The sequence below is a fragment of the Perna viridis genome, chromosome 2 (assembly GCF_037379345.1).
Source record: "Perna viridis isolate PV_CMFRI_1.1 ecotype Kerala chromosome 2, ASM3737934v1, whole genome shotgun sequence".
In the NCBI taxonomy this organism is placed as follows: domain Eukaryota; kingdom Metazoa; phylum Mollusca; class Bivalvia; order Mytilida; family Mytilidae; genus Perna; species Perna viridis.
In genome coordinates this window covers 62,166,197-62,187,566 of record NC_142446.1, presented here as the reverse complement: position 1 = coordinate 62,187,566, position 21,370 = coordinate 62,166,197, and the positions used below count along the sequence as shown (strand labels likewise).

At 31.4% G+C, this 21,370-nt stretch overlaps 1 protein-coding gene across 19 annotated transcripts in view; it reads right to left on the bottom strand.

The window, feature by feature from the left end:
- Window positions 1-1,016: 1,016 nt before the first annotated feature.
- The window catches only part of LOC148626375 (uncharacterized), a 51,216-nt gene continuing 30,862 nt past the window's right edge, over window positions 1,017-21,370 (bottom strand). For 4 of the 19 annotated variants that reach the window (XM_088570313.1, XM_088570331.1, XM_088570332.1 and 1 more), the window contains 13 exons: window positions 20,807-21,009; window positions 20,323-20,469; window positions 19,656-19,700; window positions 18,883-18,927; window positions 17,590-17,676; window positions 16,236-16,376; window positions 15,138-15,453; window positions 14,861-14,953; window positions 14,221-14,287; window positions 13,409-13,530; window positions 12,773-12,910; window positions 11,743-11,820; window positions 5,442-9,663 (listed from right to left, as the gene is read on the bottom strand). In XM_088570313.1, the coding sequence (XP_088426439.1) occupies window positions 9,487-9,663; window positions 11,743-11,820; window positions 12,773-12,910; window positions 13,409-13,530; window positions 14,221-14,287; window positions 14,861-14,953; window positions 15,138-15,453; window positions 16,236-16,376; window positions 17,590-17,676; window positions 18,883-18,927; window positions 19,656-19,700; window positions 20,323-20,469; window positions 20,807-21,009 (1,659 nt within the window). In that variant the 3' untranslated portion in view covers window positions 5,442-9,486. Of the gene's footprint in view, window positions 4,926-5,441; window positions 9,664-11,742; window positions 11,821-12,772; window positions 12,911-13,408; window positions 13,531-14,220; window positions 14,288-14,860; window positions 14,954-15,137; window positions 15,454-16,235; window positions 16,377-17,589; window positions 17,677-18,882; window positions 18,928-19,655; window positions 19,701-20,322; window positions 20,470-20,806; window positions 21,010-21,370 lie in introns of those variants that run through there. The other 15 variants (XM_088570316.1, XM_088570319.1, XM_088570321.1 and 12 more) reach the window with 15 other exon arrangements.

Here is a 21,370-nt window from a genome sequence, read left to right as displayed (position 1 = left end):
CTGTTTGACCCCTATGTTCTTTTTTTTTCAGTAATGACTGCCATGTTTTTAAGATAAAAAAATATTAAGATGAAACAATACCCCAAGGAAAATTCAACCAACTTTCCAGTTTCGTACATTCCCGAATCCAATTAAGGTTTTGCATTTGGCACCGAGGACTTCTCTCATGCTGGTAGCTTCCTCACGGCTTTCACCACCAGCAGTCATACTGTTGGGTTGAAGATCTCTACGCACAAATGTGACTGAATCATCTGTTCCCGCTTCCGTAACATGATGACTTTTTTACAAGATAGGGTTGTTGGTCCCATGCTAAATCCCCAACCTGGAGAACCAGGAAATTTGTGATAAACCAGTCGGTTCTAATTGGTCAAGTACTTAGAGAGAAGATTGTTAATGTAATAATATTAAATATAACCAAATAAAATCGAAAAAGGGCAACATGGTTTTACAATTTTACCACAGATAGATCTCATCGTTTTGAACACTTATAATCAGTATAAAAATTTTGCGAAACCTAACGATTTTGGAGATACACAATAAAAAACTTTGTCTGACCCCTGTTCTATTTTTAGTAACGGCGGGCATGTTTTTCAACGGATCAAAAATCCCCACATCTGTTCTATGCAGAATACCCCAAGGAACATTTATACCAAGTTTGGTTCTGATTGGTCAAGCAGTTTCAGAAGAAAATAGTTTTGGAAAATTTTTAACGACGACGGACAACAACAGATGATGTGATGGCAAAAGCCATCGGCCGGGTGATCTAAAACAACACACAACCCTCCACCAGAGGGCGTGGTCCATACTCTAAAGCTTCAAAGGTAAGATTTGATCATATTCATATTCTGACCATTCTGTTGGCATTTCTTTGTAGTTTCAGTATTGAAATATGAGATTTTGAATGATTTACATTACCGTCATTTTTTTTTATTGAATTCGAATATCATTAAATGGATAGAACCTGTTGTAGAGTGTTTTTCTTGAAGGGATAAGACATAAATAAATTGACACCAACACTATGTGCAAAAGGCATTTATTCTTCTCTCATTTCTCCACTAGTTAAAGCATACTTTAAACAAATAATTTATACATTTATGTACAATGTCTTAAGCACATGATGAGTCTATTAAAAGCTATATTTAATATCAGCAATGGTTTTTTTGACAGTATATATATCACAGATTTATTATAGGAAGATCAAATCATTACAAATAAAAACATAACATAAATAAAGACATCTTTGTTTTTGTGACTGGAATAAAAAAAGAAAAAAAATTGTCTAAGATTTTAATAACTTAAGAACATTCTTTCTAGCGGAAACTCTGACACTCAAAAAGAACTGAACAAAATTTAATTTTGCTTTAAATTTTCATACTTGCCATAATTATGGAACCATTTAACCATTTAAAAATATATGGCATAAAATACTAAAATCTGAAGGTAAAATCTTCAGAGCCAAAATCAACCCTTACCATTTCCACTTTCTGCAGATTAAAGATAGATAAACAATTAAGAGAATAAAACATTATATTGAAGCAAGTTGCATATAATACGAATCCTAAGATTAAATTAACCACAATACTAAAATCAGCAATTTCAGAAATTTCTAGACAAAAGATTTCTCAAACCTACATTTACTTAATTTACAAGTCATAAACAGTGAGAGAACATACCATATCAACAGGAATATATTATCAACAATAAAACATTGCATTTTCCAATTTTAGATAAAAAAGAAACATAATGGTGTGAGATATTATCAAAAATAATTTAGCACTACTTGATACATTTGTAGAAATTATTGATTTTAAAAATGTTAAATTACATCTTCATGATCAATACCTTTGACCCAACATAAGTTAATTTAACAGGAATATTTTTTTATATAACAGAATAAATAACCAAAATAAAAACAAAACATTTCCGAAGCTGGACAAAAACAGAGTTGAATTTTAACACTGTTTAGTAAGCAGTGGTGGATCCAGAGTGTGTGTGTGTGTGTGTGTCAGATGGGGGGGGGGGGCATTCCTTCTTATTATTGGAAAATTAGTCATTTTCATGTGTTAAATTGACAATAAGTGGTAAATAATGTCGTAGCACCCCACCATTTTTCTGAGGAACCCTGGCTGGCACCCCTCCTTTTCAAAGTGTCTGGATCTGCCCCTGGTTGCATTGTTAACAACCCTTTTGTTAATGATTCATAAAGGAACAGAAAAATAAGAAATTCATATTTGATATTTAAAAAAAAATTAATAAACAAAAAGAAATGACATTTCCTTGTGTACACTTGAAAAGGAAGTCATGTACAATGTACATCTACTGTTAACCAATACTGCCAAATACAGGAAGTCATGTACAACTGTACATCTACTATTAACCAACACTGCCAAATAAGACAATGTAATTTTACAAAATAGAATGAAATAAACAACCAATGAATAGCCACTTATATCTTTCTACAGGAGAGGTATGAATAGAGCTTAAAAAAATGTCAAAGCAAAGTAACTACTTTACAATATCATATGATTTTTTTACACACGTAGTTGAAACATTAATGGCAACTGGCTCTTACAAATAACTATTGACTGTTTCTACAAGTACTTATCAATGAAATACATGTATGTTAGTGACAAAATACTATGAACTATAAACATCATGATTTTTGTAAGTATACAGTGTGGAATAAAAAGGCTAAAGAAAATCTGTTCATTTTGCCCCAAGCTGCAGGAAATAGCCCTCAACATTTCCAAATGAAGTAATTATCAAAAAAAAAACAAAAAAACTCCCTAAAACAATATGTCTTTTATATAGGTGGAAAATAGCTCCTTGAATTTGAAAACTGAGAAGCAACCTTTGAGGACTTTTTTATTCTTTGATATCAGCTATAAATAATGGTCCTATCATGCTACAAATGTGAACTCCTGATATCATAAAGTCATTACAGCTTAATAGCCATTCAAAATACATATACAGGGTCAATAAATTATCATACCATCAATATCAGTTAATAAATACAAATATAGAAGTATTTTTTTTCCTGATTGTTTGGTTAAACGATAGCTTTTAACTGAGTTACGTTCTACACAAAGGAATACATGTCTTAGGACAGTCATTGTAAAAATATTAGATCATTAACAGTGAAACCTATCTTCACAAAACTCCCTTTGGACTTGGTTCAAGATTGATTTGTTTTAGACAGGAGTTTGGTTCACCAAGGTTCAAAATACCTTCAAATTGATATAAGGTAAAAAGTCTCCGATACAGATTTCAGGGTTTGGTTTTAACAGGTTTCACAGTATCTAGAAAAGTTTCCCCTAGTAACAAACATGGTTACTTCTAAACAAAAATACTTCCAGAGTAGTTTTTTTTTTAACAATACTTCAGGTTTTTACTGTCATTTTCTTAATGATACCTAGTCTATTCTAGCCATTAATATATATCTCTGACCCTCATCTGCAAAAATAGTATAAAGCTTGAAAATAAATCTCTTTCTGTAACATGTACACCCTGAAATCTATAGGTTGGCTGATTGCTGATTGATAGATTGATTGAAGTTTAATGCTAAGGGCATTAGACCAATCAAACAGACCCTGTTTAGAACTAGTCCGACACACTGACATCTGTAGAAGGTCTTGATTCTTCAAATAGTTATGAGGTAAAATAAGTAAATATGTCAGACTATTCAAGAATAAGTAAACAGTTGGAAGGAAAGCAATTAGTAATGATACATGATTTTCAGAACATTGTATAAAAACATACTCTTCATAAAACTTTGAAGGTACTCAACTTCAAGATCCACCTCTTAGTATTTCAGGGCATTTTCAAGCTAAGCATTATCATGTCTCATAAAAAGCCAGGTTATTGAGTCATTACCCAAACTCATGTGGCTTTTCATATTTAGCTGACAAAAATACAAAAATATTTTCACACAAACATGAAGACTTCTGCTTCTACCGAATTACAAAAAGCTACACATTTAACATGACTGTTGTTGTTATGATATGAATTAAGAATGACATGTGATCACAGCACACACATGGATATGATTCATTTGTATAGTATTTAACTGTGTCTACAATAGATGTATTCGTACAAAATGTACACAAATAAATACTTTTTTATGAATTTCTGTATACTCTATATATTCATTTTTTATTTAATAAAGGTATATATTTGATATTTAACTTTTTTCTTCAGTGAGATTTATTTTGTATTTTTTTTTAAATATTTGAATCACCATCTTTCTATAGTATGTACTAAATACATATCAATGAAGAAGTAATCAATATTTTACATAAATTACAATTTACACTTCAGTTTCCTCTCTCTGAATATTTACAGTACTAAGATCTCATTTAAATCTGCCTAAAATAAAAAAAACAAGTTTCAAAATATCAATGTCAACCATGCAAACAATTTAACATAAAAAAATGTTTGCCAATTTGAACCATAGCCCATGGAATTATAGCACTGATAATAGCCCTTTAGCAAATTAAATAAGAATTTCAAGTGGTAAAATAAGAATTTTTTTTTCTGAAAATATAATCAATTCAATACAAGCACCACTGTTCTCTGACATGTCAGTGTTTTTTTTTTATGAAATATCAACAAAATGTCACGAGTCAGCACTTTTACGAAAATGAAAATTAACTGAGCATGTTAGATTTGCAGGACGAAAAAAGCAAGTGCTGACTCAGGTTGCGCTTGGAAGGAGGCTCTATGCAGACGATTGTCCTTTGTCACAATGCAGAGCAATTCAATAAGCTTAACAATTGAGACTTTGGTCACATTTAGAGACTAGTTACAAATCTTCATACTGCCGAAGACCGTGGATTTGACGAGACAGCAATTAATGCAGCAACAGTCACTGCAAGTCTTGATACCCCCTTCTCTTCTAGAATATCTTGAGCACCACATATTTGTTCCTGAAATATAAAATGGAAATTTAAAGACAAAGCATTTTTTTAATAAAGATTAAAACCTATTTCAACAAAACCCCTCTGGACTTTAAAATTTGTTTGGTTTCGGCAGGTGTTCAGTTTACTAAGTTTAAATTGATACAAACATTTTTAAATTCTTTAAAAAAAAAAAACCAAAAAAAAAAACCTAAGTTTTGCTGAGTATTCAAAATAGTAGATCTTTTGTAAACACATTTTTTGAGGGTGTAATATTTGTCAGTTATTTACTTCATTTCAATTGTGCCTTTTACCCCTAACGCACCAAATGTGAAAAACATACAATATAGCTAGATTTACATGTTAACCGAAACAAAGACACTCTTGTGTGGAAAGAATCCTTTGGAGCATTAGTTCTGATTCTAATAATATATATTAGCAATAAACCTATAGGTGAAATCTAAATAAGATACTATGTTATCTACTTTGTGGTCTATGAAATGGTTTTTGATAATTGGTAAGAATCAATGACATAATAAGAAGCAATATCCTGAAATAAAATGCTTTAATAAACAACAGTACAGCAACATATATCAGCAATATATCACAGTTAAATAATCAATTACATCATATATAACTGGGAACCAATGGTCAAATGTTTATATACCTTCTAAATACAGATTGTACAACTATATAAGGGAAGTAACCCTTCGTTTCTATAATAATTATTGATTAGACTGCTAAGCATTTTAATATCATACATCTGTAAATAAATCTGGTTCTTATGAAACCTCACGTAGCTAAAATAAAAGTTCTTCAGGCCAGACTTCGAGTGTTAAAAAAAACCCCACTGCAACAGAAGGTAGGTAAATTTCAAAGTCAGAACAATAATTTTCAACAGATTAATATAAAATTGTGTAAACATACAGTAATAATGTCATTATTGGTAAAATGTCAGAGAAATAAAGGAAAGAAGGAAAATATTGACAAGACTGTACCTAACTTTTCAGTCTGGGAGATTGTGTTGGGTTGGTTGGGCTTTGGCAAACAAATTTATTTTCAATTTTAGCCTGACAGAGAATCTTTTGGCCAAAATCTTTATGTCAGTCACTCATCAATTGAGAAAACTTTACAAGGTAGTGCATAATAAAACTATTAAACTAATGAAAGACAAATTATTATAAAGCTTTCACATAAATCACTAGTGTCTGGAATAATACAAATATCACACCTTTACACATTAAGTCATGTATATATTGATCACCAATGCTTGGTTCACATTCATATTAAAATAAAATAAAAAGTCCCCATTATAATACCAGTTACAACAATTTTTGCAGCAGGAATTAATCTATATAAAACTCATCAATTTCTTCAGTTAATCAGCAGGCATTTCACAATATCTTATTTAGATCTGATTTTATTTCATTTCTTATTTCTTGTTAAGAAAAAAAAAACATACATCCCTTCAGTTAATCTGCAGTAAAAAACAAAATTTTCCAGAATTTTTTGTAGGCATTGAAGTTATATACAATATTCTACATATCACAAAAACTACAAGAGTTATAAAACAGACCTCTAATATCAGGGATGTCAATTGCAAGTTAAGTAGCAGGTAGACTGATGAAAATTTTGCAAGAGACCACCCATTTTTAGATACAGATTAGCCATCAAAAGATGACCTAGTAGCTATCCAAATTTTGCTGATGATGGCTTCTATTAAAATATCTGGAATATGATAATGTGCTTCAGCTGAAAATTCATACAGGTTTTAGGTAAATGTTTTAAGAAATCATGTAATCATGTGCAACTAAATGCACAAGACAGAAAATGCTTTGCAGGGTGTAGCTTGATACTACCAAAGAGGTCAAAACCTGACCAGCTGGGACAAGTATGGTACCATTCAATACAGGTCTGAATTTGTATCCTAATAATTATTCTACACATAATAAGATTTTCAATGAATCAAAGGGGACACTTTTTGGTATCTAATTCCTGAACAGTTCAATTCAATGCCCCAAAAAACTAATCCCTGCTTTCCTTTCCTCGTATGGAAACTTTGTGTTATAATTTCAGAGATTTAATCATTTTTATTCAATTAATTGTCAGGAAAATGCTGATTTCTGGCCCTTTCTTGGTTCCTAATTCCTAAATGGTTCAAGTCAAAACCCCTAAAATCAATCTCAGTCTTCCTATATTATACAGCACCTTGAAATTTCATTGAGATCTAAACACTTATACCAAAGAATTGTCTGTACACCAAATGTTATCAGACAACAACAAAGACTATCGTGCAAAACAATTACAAGAGCACATATTGTTGCTGTCATATATAAGTATAACAGAATATTACTTTTGATCTAAGAAAAAAAAACTTAAATAAGCAGTAAATGAAAGATGCATAACTACATCTTAATAATATCCTATATACAGAAAATTTAACATAAAATTGATGGCAGTGAAAACATGTTTAGGACTCGTGTTAAAACATGTGATTATTTGTATATCAAACCACATCAAAATATACACCTTTCATATATGAAAATGATGAAAACATAGGTTATAAATGTTCTTGCGCAGTTGCTTTGCTATAGAAATTCCATGTGTTTATAAAATCTAAGTTTTGCTATAAATATTCCATATGTGTTTATATAATCTATGGTCAATTAAAAATAAGGTCATGCTTCTTTAGCCTTCCCACATTTCCATTAAAGCTGCTTCATTACCAAATTTTTGTTGCCAATTATAAAAAATTAAAAGAAAAAAAAACCCCCAATTTATCTCATCTATTAGCAATGAAAAATACATTCTCTTCAATCTATGAGATCAAAAAATAGTGCAGTGATGGAACTTCAAAATGACTCAACTCAAAAAACTACTTTGGATTTTGCTGAAAGTTGAACTTAACCTGTATTTATGATATTAAACAACTATGCAAAGTTTTCAAAAAATTCATTGATCCATTCTGAAGTCATCTTCTGTAAACTGTTAGGGGACAAACCATCACACAACTTTTTGGAAGGTATCACATAATACCTAGCCACTTCTATGGTGGGGTTTTAAAAAAGGTAAAAGCAGTTGGCTGTCTCCCTCATTTATTTTCAGGAAAATTTGGCCCGAGAACCAACAAATTTACCTTGAATGGCCTAAAATATATAGAATCTGTATTTGTGGGAGTTTACTTTGTGAAAGTAAAACATTAACATTTGATAACCCTGATGAGAAATGTTGAAATCTGAACTATCCAGACTACAGAAACGTAAGAAACAAATTCCACGAAAAATTTTCTTTATCCGATGTGACTAAAATAGGGTAAAGACCCCTGTATACATTGTGGGCAAGGTCATGTTTATTGTATCATAAATAGGAAAAAAGTGACTTAATTTTTACTCATTGTTATTTCATATCAGAGAATTATAAGCTATTCTTATTGATTAAACCATGGTCATGTGGTATTCATAAATGTGCTTTAGAATGTCAGGAAGACATTACCATGTTAATATCAGAGTCATTATCACATGATAATGCCCTCTTCAAATTCTTCAATCAAATACACACAATAGCTGCTTATGTAGAAATCATTATCAAAATTTTGACTATTGTTAGGAAGCGATTTTGCCTTTGACATTGATAATGCCCTTGCATGTAGCTCAAGGCATTATCAAGATTTCAGGCAATATCACTGTCATTTGCACATAATAAGTAAAGAAAAAATGTTAATTTGATAACTAAAAGTTGCCTGATTGATTACCAAATTAAACTTGATTCATTATGAATAATTCATAAAGTATAAAATATGTAATTTACAGATCTTATTAAAATAGAACTGGTCTAACTACAAACATTGGCATTTAAAATATTACAGAGACAAAAAAGTAACATGGAAATAAAAAAAAAACAAATGAGTTTCTCGTTCACAGGAATTCAAAACAATATCAAGGCAAACAGATAAAATAAGAAGATGTAATAAAAGGCATTTTAAGTAGTTAATAAATTGGAATGTTGCATAACCCACTATCACATGTTCCTAAAGCACAGAATTTATTGCTCAGACTTTGGCACTTTAATACATATCAGTATTGTACGTATAACTAAGCAACAAATATACAAAAAAAAAATAATAATATATGTCAACAAGAGAAAAAAATATCAACAACAGATCTAAAAAAAAAGTATTGTGAAATTGTTACTGTAAATACAGAAATTATTACAATGTTTTTGTTAACAGGCTTAAACTAACAATAATAAAAACACCCATGATGTAATCTATGGATTTTTTTTTCTCCAAACCACGATAATTAAAACACATATATTTATGGTACTACAAATTAATTACAATATGTATAAATCCCATAAAAGTGTTGTTTTTTTGCATGGTGAGTTCATTTTATTTTTGCTATATAGACATCAGGTTTAAAAGCTTTTACCAGAACAAATCTGAAGTTATCTTCGTTAAGCTTAATAGCTTAATATGGTACAATGTACATGTCTATTTCAGGATCAGGAAAAAAACAAAAATCACCTTTTTCAAAAACAAAAACCCCCTTAAACAGTGCTGTGTAAGGCAGAAATGAGTAGAATTTAATCAGCTCTATATCTTATAGACTGTTAGAAGAACAAAGGCAGTACAGAACATTAAAATGCATAAATTAGAAATTAATATATCTGTAGTTGTAATTCTGCGACAGAAGGCTAATTGTTGCACAGTTATGGCCACACGAACAGGTCGTAAACCCTCCACAATATCCTCACATGCACAGAGGTAGTCCTGCAATAGAGGGATATTGTGTTAGTAAACCGTGCAGCAAAGCTCAAAATGTGACATTACAAGGGCAGGTAAGCAAAGGAGGGCTGAAGCTTTAAAGCCACTTAAAAATCTTCTTCAGTACTAATTCAATAGTGACATTGGTAAAGGTGTTTTCTAGAATCAGGAAACTTTATTATTTAACTCATATTTTACACAACAATCATTCTTAACAAATGTAAAAATTACCACGAGACAAATTATCATTTCTTTGACTTTAAAATCCATCCATACACTTTACTATAAGGTATTTGTAATTGAAAAACAGAAAACAAAATTTTAAACCAAAGCAAGAATAAATGCAAGCTAACTTAATATCTCATTCTCAATTCAAAGCTTCACAATTACATTTCTGATTAGGTTTATTGGTTATAACTTTGTTAGTGATATTTACTATGGGATATACATGCAACCACCAAATTGACCTACATAGAATAAATGCTACATTCTGCACAAGTTTGAATATATTGAAATACTTTCAATTACATTGATTAAGCTCTACACTATGAATAATATTGCTACCAAAGCAGTTACCCAAATCATTTGCTTGTTCAATGAAAGGAAAAGTCAGCTGTTCCTTAGTATGGCAGTTCAATGCCAGTCAAAATTCTTAGTAGGTATCATACCAATTCAGGAATGATTTTACGAGGTCAACTAACAAACCGAAAATGGGGAAAAACAGAAGTAAATATACAGTTAAAAAAACCGTAACAGTAAAATCCAAATTTGAAATAATGGAATTCCACTAAAATGTGGAGGGAAATCATCCCTGAAAATTAATCTGACTTTCCATTTTTAATGGAAAACTTGTCTACACCTAAAACCTTTCTGGCTGAAAATTTGTTTGGTTTACCGATTCATAACATATTAAAACAGATATGAATGGACCTCAGAAAATGTTTGGTTTATCTAGGACTCTGTTTAGACAGGTTTCTTGGTAATGTAGTCTGAACTTATCAAAAAAAAACCCTATAAACAATATGTTAACATATTCAATAAGATCCAATACTTAACCTGTGAATACAGCCAATTTCCAGTAGAAATTTTAATAAACAAGCAAAAGATTTGGAATAAAGATATGATACATTACTACTATACAACCTTTAGAAGATATAATGGAGGCTTATTTGAATGGAAATATGCGATCAAAAAATCAACACACCAATTTGTGGCCTTTTTTCTTTTAAGTTGCCAAATTCTAACTACATGTGTACGTTAGTTCAGTGGATATCAGGCTTAAATCTTTCTAAAGGTTGTTCATTTGCATGCAAATTTCACCGCTAGAAAAACTGTCAAATCATGCAAGGGGCCAACCTATTAAATACTGTGCAACAATTAGCCACTTTTTGTCAGGACAAAGTGTTTAACTCCTGCCTTTGTTTCGAGAGCATTTTCTGCAACAGATAAAAACTTAAACACACTGAAGTAAGTAAGAAATAAAAGATTCAAAAATAAAAGATGCTACAAAATAACTTTACCAGAAGCGGATCCTAGTTAACAACTGAACAAGTTTTAAAATTGGGCACCATAATATTGGTTCTTTGGTTTCCTGGCTGATTTCAGTGAAAAATGAAGGAAAGTGGCATATAAAGCATGCTTTTCTTCATTTTAAATATAGAAATGAATTACCTATAAATATTAGAAAATAATAGGACAAATGAGAGAAAATTTAAAGGAGGTAAAAATTCTTATTTAAATAAAATTATAGTATTACTGCCAATAACAAGTAGTGGAAAGAATGAAAACCAAGGAATTATTTTATGGGCCTTTTTCTGATATTTTCTTAACAATGCCTTTTGACACCTCAAATAATAACTTATTAATAACATAATAAATTTTACATGATAAATTGATCCGCCACCGTTTACAATATTTCTATAAACTTAAGCTGCAAAATGGTCAATACATAAATGAGAGTGTCTCTTCTCTTCATGCACTACACATGGTGTTGGCCATTACTGAAAAATAACCTAAAATATACACAAATACAAAATAAATATAATTAGGCTAAGTTGATGTGTGTTAAGTTATTATCAAACTTACCCTATGAACGCCAAGTTTCCGACAAGCTTCTATGAAGTTTTCTACATTTTTTCTACACTTGGCCATTGTCAATTTTGGCTGCAAAAATAAACAGAAAAAGAAAATGGTCATGGAAAGAACTACAAGACTTGCATGAACACAAACTTAGAAAAGCACTGGGTTTCAGAAAACACCAGTTCACAGTTAGTAAGTTGTATCCAAGACAATAAATTTTCTTTATTTTAACAGCATTTATCAAGAAAATGAAATCTGAAAATTAACCAAATCTTTCATTTTGATTGTTGAATTTTCTGATCTCATTTTTTTTAAAAACTTTCATGTTGCACATTAAACACTACAATTCAATGTGAATAAATTATGCATGTAACACTCATCTATCCTAATACTGAAGGTCATGTATCTGATTTCCAGATGTGCTGACTAAAAGCTCACAAGATTCTGGGATTTTGGCATGTTATCTTGAACTTTGTGATTGAATACACTTTATATATAAAGCTCTCTATTTAGACTTGCAATCCATAAGGCAGTGAACATAGGAATAAATGATGGAAAATCTGAAGAGGTAAACACCTCTGTGATCTCAATTTGTACATATTGCAGAAGATTGTACATACTGTTCACATGTCTAATCCCATCCTTATAGAAACCGCAAAAGGTACATTTAAATCACATGTAGTCCAATCCTTGTCATGGCTCCCAACAAAAAGGAGATTTCCATAGATGTGTTAACTGAAAACCTCAAAATCACTAATTCAAGAATCCACAAACTTGTGTTTCTTACCTAATCCACCGAAATTGGTATCCACAAATTTAAGTATTTTCACAGTAGATATCACATGAGGTACATGTAAATCAGGTGTCTTTTCCTACTCATACACACAACCACAGCAGGGAAAGGTACATACTGTTCATGCCCCTAACTCCTCTCCTTTATACATATCAAAGCAGGGAAGGTGCCTTACCCCCCTCATCTATACCATAGCGGGAAAGATATATGTAGTTAACATATCTTATAGCCCTGTATACATACCACAGCAGGAGACGGTACATGTATACTGGTCACAGATCTAGGTCTTATACTGTTGGCCAGTTGACATAACAGTACACCATCACGTAGTGTCTCTGGCAAGTTATCAGGCAGTGTTACTTTTAATCTACCCTCTATAGTCTAAAAATTAAAAAAAAATATTAGAAAATAATATGTATGTAAATTTACATAAATATCAGGAGTAGTTTTACCTTTCAGTTTTAATGCACATTAGCTGCTGTGAAAGTGTTATTGTTTGTGGATCTGTTACCACACAATTTGACTTAATGAACAGAAAATTTCAAATACATTTGTATCCATGAATCCAAGTACTTTCATAGTATAAGAATTTGTTAATTTACATGCATCAAAAATTTTAAAAAATATATATTGTGTACATTTATGGCTAACATTTTATCATTATGATGCATTGTGAAAAAATCCCATTTGAGTAATCTATAAATAACTATGATGCAAGTTTTGGTACAAAATGTATTGTTTACAATCCTATGCCATTTTCTGCAATAATTAATCAAGACAAAACACCACTTAAGCATAAATCTCTGTAATTAAATGTGTTGATTAGCTAGAAATCTGAGCCTCCGTGACCATTTGAGTAGTTAAGCTGTTAAGCCTTACCCTCCGTAAACAATCAAGTTGTTTAGCTTCCCCCTGTTCAAGTTCCATCTGTCTTCTCATCGTATAGTTAGGGTCATTATCTTTGTAGCTCTCTATTACTTTCATTGTACTATTGTTTAAAACTATAAAACAAAGACAACATTTAATGATAATGAAAAAGATAACAGAGGCTTCCGAAAAACCCATTTGGGTTTCATATACATGTAATAAGGAAATAAAGATAAGAATAACCCTAAATTATGTGAGATATGTGAAACCTGAAAATGGTTCAAAAGAAACGCTAATTCATATCCCAAATTAGTTATGGAGGTGCTTATTACTGTCTAACTTTTCATGAGTCTTGTAATTATGATGTCAGAAAAAAGGTGGGAAAAAAATTCACTCACTGAAAACTTTTACTGCAATCTTGCAGAATATTTTTAGTCTATAGTATTCCAGATCCTTTATTTTTTTATTTTACCATTTTTGGACTTTTCTACCATAAACAGAACAAAATTATGTAAGGAGTCCTCAATCATGTATAATTCAGATGCTTGTGAAACAAATGTTACACTTAGAGTTCTGCACAGGTCTATCTGTTGGAATAGGCCTGATTTATTTATAATCTTATTCACAAGAAAAACACTCCTACTCCTATCAATTTAACCAGTTTATTATTCCAGATATAGGTGCTTGGCAGAGCTAAAACTATGAGAAAAGTCCCTACACACTGTGGAAAGCTGCATAATAAGAAGTTCCGGAACTAACATTCACTGTTAGCAGAAAAATTCTCCGTATCTTCAAGACAATGCCATTACATGAGTTTTATTTACCTGTTCCTCCTCGTTTATTCAAATTAGATGTGGAAGATCTAGGTACAGTTGATGAGGGTGGAGCTCTCTATAATATAAACAAACCATAAATTATTATATTATCTTAGTTATTTAAGGTAAAATGTTGAAATCTTGCTTTTTCATTATCTTTAAGGTAAAAATTCTAGTGCTATATTCTCAAATACATCATACATGTGAAACAAAACGAAACAAAGAATGTTAAAACCACAAGCAAATTTTCTATTTTAAAGTTACTGCATACTATGCAAAGGCAAAGCCTGACATAAATTCAGAGTACACTAATCCTCCTACATACCACCCAATAAAAAAAAAGCAACCATTTTAAACAAAAAGTTGTAAATAAAGAAGTAAGTTGTGGCATCACAATGCTATTTTCCATTGTGAAAGTGTTACTTGTCATCAACTTATGATTTTTCAAGTCTTTTTGACAGGGATATTAACTCATGATCTATCTTTGTCCCTGGGTTACATTCTTTTGATTACCGTTATTACCTTGGTTCCCTTGATTACTCTATCCCTAGACAACCATATTTGTCTGCCTTAAGTCCTTTATTTTCACAAGGCAATAAACATTTAACAGATACCACACCCTGACATCTGTAATAGAAACATAGCATACCTGTCTAGAAGATTCAAGGAGAGATTTAGCCTTCTGAGACTCTGCATGTGTTTGTGACTTCAGCTGGGCATGTTTCTGTTTAAATTCTTCTTCCTGAAATAAGGAGTAGCAAAAACACAGTGAAAACTACTGTAAAAGAAACACTCATTGCAAATATTGGTATATACATGTATTTCTTCTTTGTCTTTAATGCAACAATGCTTTCCAGTGAACTCAACTCAAACTTAAAAATAAACACTCTGAAATTGTATTTGAATAATATTACAATTTTTCTTACAGCTGTTATATGGTTCTTCTTTGTGGTGCTATTAGTTAATGCTGTTCGTGAGGTGGTACGATTTGATTGCACTGTGGATGTAGTGGAAGTTCGGGAAACATTTCCTGTTGATGGCCGTGAAGTTGTAGAAGGAGAATTTTTATCTACTGTCCTCGGTCTCCTTGGTATAGATCCACCAGCACTCTTTGGGTCTTTGTTCAAAGATGTGACTGAAGAAGCAGGACTAGGTCCAGCAGATCCTATTGATGACCTTGGGCTTGGACTTGGTGAAATCAAAGGTGTAGATGGACTAGAAGAGGTGGGGCTGAGTGGTCCACTAAAAATTGAATCATAATTATAGAAAAATCTGAAAATTGGAGACACAAAAAACAGAAATAGATAACAAATTGAAACAAAACAGAAAGATTCACAAGACATAGTTGTAAATAAAAAGAGAGAACTGAACAGAAGAAACAGAAAATTAAATGGGGTGCGAGCATAACAGGATTGTCCTTTCCACTACCCATAGCTAGGTTATAAGTGCTAAATCTGAAGTGATGATGTAATTTGTTATGACTAGGCTACCATTTTATCATAATTACTGCACAAGGCACCAAAAACCTAAATTATATATAATATTCAGACTGAAACATTCAATTGGCTACTGGTATTACAAATGTGTCTCAACTCTACAAAACAAAGTGTTTTCAATGATATAAGTGAGTGTAAATCAAACAGTGTATTAGAATGCACTCTCCTAGCGATGTAAAAGCGAGTGATACCACACAGACCACCCTGGAAATCTGTTATCATCCTAGTCTATAGAAGAAATGACCACTTGAAACTTGCTGTGGTTAGGGTAAAAGTACATTTTAGTATTGTAGATCTAAACTATACTACTCTAATTTCAGTGCATAGATGTGCTGATTGTACATATTTTACTATATCATTGACATGACTTGCAGGATCTGTATGGAGGGCCAAAAATGACACCTTTCAACATGTACCACCAGCTAATGCTATTACACAGAAACATTTCAATTTAGTTTTTTACTAATAATCAAAGGTATCAATATCCAGCCAGCAAGTTCCAATTATAAAAGAAACCTGGCTAATTACTTTTTGACTACATTAGTTTTTTTGTTAACAGGCTGTGTTGCTTTTTTCGCTGAATCCGAGCTAGTTCTTCGGTATTGTGACAAGTTAGATGTTTTCTTTTCTTCCTTGGTGGCGCCAGTTGATGTTTTAAGACCAGGCTTTCTGCAAGATACAACCAACATTCAAGGATATCCTTCCTCAGATGTCAATGGTTTTCAAATCATTCTGCATGCAATATTGTTAAAAACTTCTAGGTTAAACTCTTGTACTTCAAAGTAAAATCAGTGGTGAGAAATTTCATGCCTTGTTGATTAAAGAAAACTAAGAATCCTTAATGAAGAAAGATGGTTATTTAAACCCTCCTTATAGCATGTTTTGTGAAAATAAGGTAATCAATTATTACACCTAGTTTAAAATATCTTCATTTCTTTCAAATATTGATAGCATTAATCATATTGTTGATGTTAATATCAGAATTAAACTTCATTTATTGAACATTCATGTCATTTTAACGACCAAACCACCACATCCAAGACTTTTGTTCTAATTCCATGTCATCTTAAAAGCATCTGATTACTAACAACAGTTGAACTATACAGCCTGTCCACTCAGTGGTAGGGCATCAAAATTTGCAATGCAGAAATTTGTTTTGTAAGCATATTAGAAGCAAAAGCAATTTTAAACAGCCGTGTTATCTAGTTAAGCATCCAGGGTGGTTTTAAGAGCAAAGTAGAGCAAACCACAAAGAGAATTAGATAATTAAAAACAAACATATATAAATAGTCAAACAGCACAGTAAAATGAAATAAGATATAATAGATACAACTAAATGGTAAGTAAAACACAGCACACAAGAAAAATTAAAATCAAAATATAGATTGATTGTTAAAAAAAACAAAGATGTGCAGCAAACATGTAAAATTACTCATGACTATTATTCAGTTAAATACCGACACATTAATAACATAAAAATGAATGTTTTGGCTCAAAATGTATGGAAAATCAAATATTTGAATTGAAATGTTGAATACTATTGAACTAAAGCCAAACCAAACTGTTTAACAAGATACCATAATGGAACTCTATTAAAGTAATAAAGACAGTCAACAAGAATAGAGATCTAATCCAGCATCAAAATCTATCGTTTCTACAATCTATCTATATAAGGCCTAATCAGATATCTACCTATAAACCTATGTATTCACAGGTGTACCTACATGTATCTAAACCCCCACAGAGCATGCTACTGAAGATTCTACCTTCACAATTCAAACCTGTCAATGTTAAGATATCAATCTTTCTGGTTTTGAATTAAAAGCTCCTAAATTCATGCTACTCAGAAAACTTAACTTTGTGGTTGAGAAATCAAACCCACCTAAAGTGCATGCTATAAGAATCTGCTGTATGTCCGTTATATCTAAGTTGTGGCCTGTTGTCATGCCAACCCTGGTTATAACCATAACTGTAAATAAAAACATGCTCAGAGTCCAGACCAGACATGCAGAATTAGCCTAGCTAGCAACATGGATTTATGTACCCCTTAAAGTCAAATACTTAAAATGTTTGTGCTTCTGTTGCATTATTTACCCATTTTTAATAATAATTTGGCATTTAGTATTTTGATGCTATATTGTACTACTTTATACAATATTTTGCCCACAACCCTCAAGATTTTCACTCAATTTTCACAAAGTTCTGTCAACATGGTTCCTGAAGAAAGCAGTAAATAGTAGCATAAAGAAAAGTTTGCCTGCCTCAATACTCAACAGAAACACATGCATTTATCTTTGTTCCTTTAAACCAGATTCTTTGCAAGGTTCTATATTTTGGCAAAATTCCAATAGTAGTGTATGCATGACAGTAAATTCTTTTTCTTTTTTTCATGAAGTTAAAGTTTTTCAGTAAAGTTATCAAACCCAAAGAATCTGTTTTTTTTTTTTCAAAAATATAAATTTATATTTCAATGACAAAAAGACATAAAACTTCAAATCCAACAAATATTATCTTATTTTATTTAACTCACCTCACATAGACAGTTAATGCATGTACATGACTCATCAACATAATTTTAATATTAGACAAATATAATACAAAAGTAAGCCATAATATTTACAGCCATAATGCATTATCAACAATCATTATATGCAAATTTTATAACAATACATAATCACAATGCACTTATGCACATAGAAAAGACAATGTAGTTAAAGATGAAAATTGGGGTATAGAGATAGGATGAAAGGGAGATAACTTATGTCATGAGATATTTTTTCATATTAGGTCTTCTTGAAGAAGTTCATGAGGGTCCATCTGAAAAGAAATTGGGTAAAACTTGTAACTTCAAAGGGTTCCTGTTGTATTTAATTAGAAAGGGAAGCAAATATTAGTTTCAGGAACAGACCACTTAGAACACATAGTCACTTAATGATATTTTTATTCATCAATGACTTTGTGAACTATTTATTTTTTAAATCAGTATTATTAACACATCTACAAAACCTGTAAATCTTAATACTGTTTAGCAGAAGCCATTCAATCTACATGCCATACCACAATAAGTGAAGAAGGAAAAATAAAATAGGAGTCCATGGTGAAGGCTAAACATGCAAACTATTAGCTACAACCAACATAAAATGTGTGTTAAGCCATTCCGTCTATGAATCCATACCTCTTTATAGCATTATCAAGTGTTCTTGAGCGTGGTTTCAATTTCCTTGCATAGCAAAAGACATGATGAGTTTACATAAACAAACAAAACAAACAATGTGAATTCAATATTAGAGCAAGTCAAGAATCAAATGCACAAACTAAATGTAAAACCATGCAGGATGTAAGGCTATGACAAATTGGAAGAATTTATTGTATTGGGAGGGAAGACTTTGAATTCTGTACTAAGTAACAAAGAAAAGGTTATTAAAGTAAACTGATTGAAAAAGGGACAAATAAAATGAAGTCCATACAAAATTGTTCCTCTAAAAATATTTCCCAAATTTGGAACATAGAAAAATCAAATTTAAGAACAACTAACGGTCATTGAAGTATTATGACTGAGAAGACTTGTGTGGTTTTACTACAGGTATATTTCTATTCTATACCACCCCGACACTGTACAAAACTAACCTAACTCTAATCTTTATCAAAATATAGTTCATTCCAGAAAACTTTTTCTAAAGACCAGTAGAACAGTTTAGGAACAGGAATATAAAATTTAATAAGATTACTACTATCATAGGCATCATAAAAGTGGGCATTACTGTCTCAAATCCATGCAGTGACATCCACCAATAATAACAAAAAGGGACTGAAACCAATCTAATGTATAACCACAAGCTGTATTTAAATGGGAAAACTAAATGACACCCTTAAAGTAAAAAGTGCTTTAGTTCTCACAGCACAAAAAAATCAATACAGCATTTCCCAATGGCGTATGTTAAAAGATACCTTTGCCATGCATTACAGCTGTCAACAATGTAAGGCGAGCTATACCTAAACAAACAAAACTACAACTGAAATGGCTTGATCTAAACTTCTACTGAAGCATGCACTAAGTAAAAGGACTGTGAAGTAACAACAGAATCATAATTCATAATCATAATCATGATTACTATTATTCTATATAAAGTACAAGCTTTAATGCTAAGCTTTGCAAGAGACAGGTATTGCCTTTGAATGTCTAATTCTTAAATATTATTCATGATATCAAATGTGTCCAACCTAAGCCATGCCATATTTACTACGAAATGGCGTATATAATATATGATAATTATCAAACATTTTAATTGATAAATCGATAAACATGCAGAAGTCTTAGCTGGCCTTACTTAACAAAGAATTATTGATATCCCACCAAAAAACATTATTAAAACCACACAATATTTACATCATTACATGTACATCATTCAACAATTAATTAGTATACTTTAACTACATTGAAAGGCATGGACAATAACATGCCAAGCATACATTAATTGCAAATTTCTGCAAACTGCAAATTTTTCAAATCAATTTCAAATGTATTATTTCCAGCTGATAAGTACAAAAAAAATCATGTTATTTGTCATAATTTGTAAAAACTTAAAACAGCAAAAACATTTCTGGACCAACATACTTGTTTTCTACTTTGTATTGCTGGGCCTCTTGTTTTTGTTTTTCTTCTTCTTTCCTTCTCTGTTCCTCCATCAATCTTGCATCTTCTCTCTTCCTTTGTTCTTCTTTTCTATGAGCTTCTTCTTGTTGTCTCCTTTCTTCTTGAATCCTACCAAATCAAGTTTATGAATTTACATTCCCATTTTTCATGTTTTCAGTTGGCTTGCAAACAATTATTTACCAAGAACTGGATGAAATAGAACATCTTTTTGGAAGTTTCCCTCTCTACCCAATATGTTGAAAGTTTCAATGTTGACTCATGTTAAAATCTTATGAAATGCCAAAGTTTGATCACTGCATAACAGCATGACAAATGATTCTTTAATATATTTTAGGTAACTGAGTATTTTTCTCAAACAAAACCTAGAATTGTAAACCAAATGATAATTTCAGATAAGCATTCTAATTTTATAGAAACACCAAATTTTAACACCCTTGGTACAAACCTAGCCTCTTCCCTCTGCCTCTCCTCCTCCATCTGTTTCTCTAACAACAACCTCTGTTCCTCCTGTAGCTTCAGAGCAGCACGTCTACAATTCTCTTTTTCCTCTTCTTCTTCTCGTCTTTTCATTTCTTCCTCGTGCTGCACCCTGATCTGCTCAGCTTGTTGTTTCTTCCTATTATAGTCGGCTTGTTGTCGCTGTAGCTCCTTAAATTAGACATGAACAACTCCATCTTTGAGGCCATTAAAATTCAAAAGAAAACCATTTCTACAAATGAGAATTCATTCTTATTAAGGTGAGAATAAGAATGTATTCTCAAAGTTTAATTATGCTCTGAATATTGCAATTGACAAAAAAATCTCTGCTTGAAAGTATTTGAACAAATCATTATTATTGCATTTCAATGTATATATTTTAAGGTCATTAGACAGTTTTTTTTTTTATGTCTATGTGTTCATTTACTACATAACATGCATAAGGAGAAAGTGTACTTTTCAGGACATACCAGCAGAAATTTACTGGACAGTTTTCTTTAGACTACCAAAGACATCAGACAACAACAGAAAA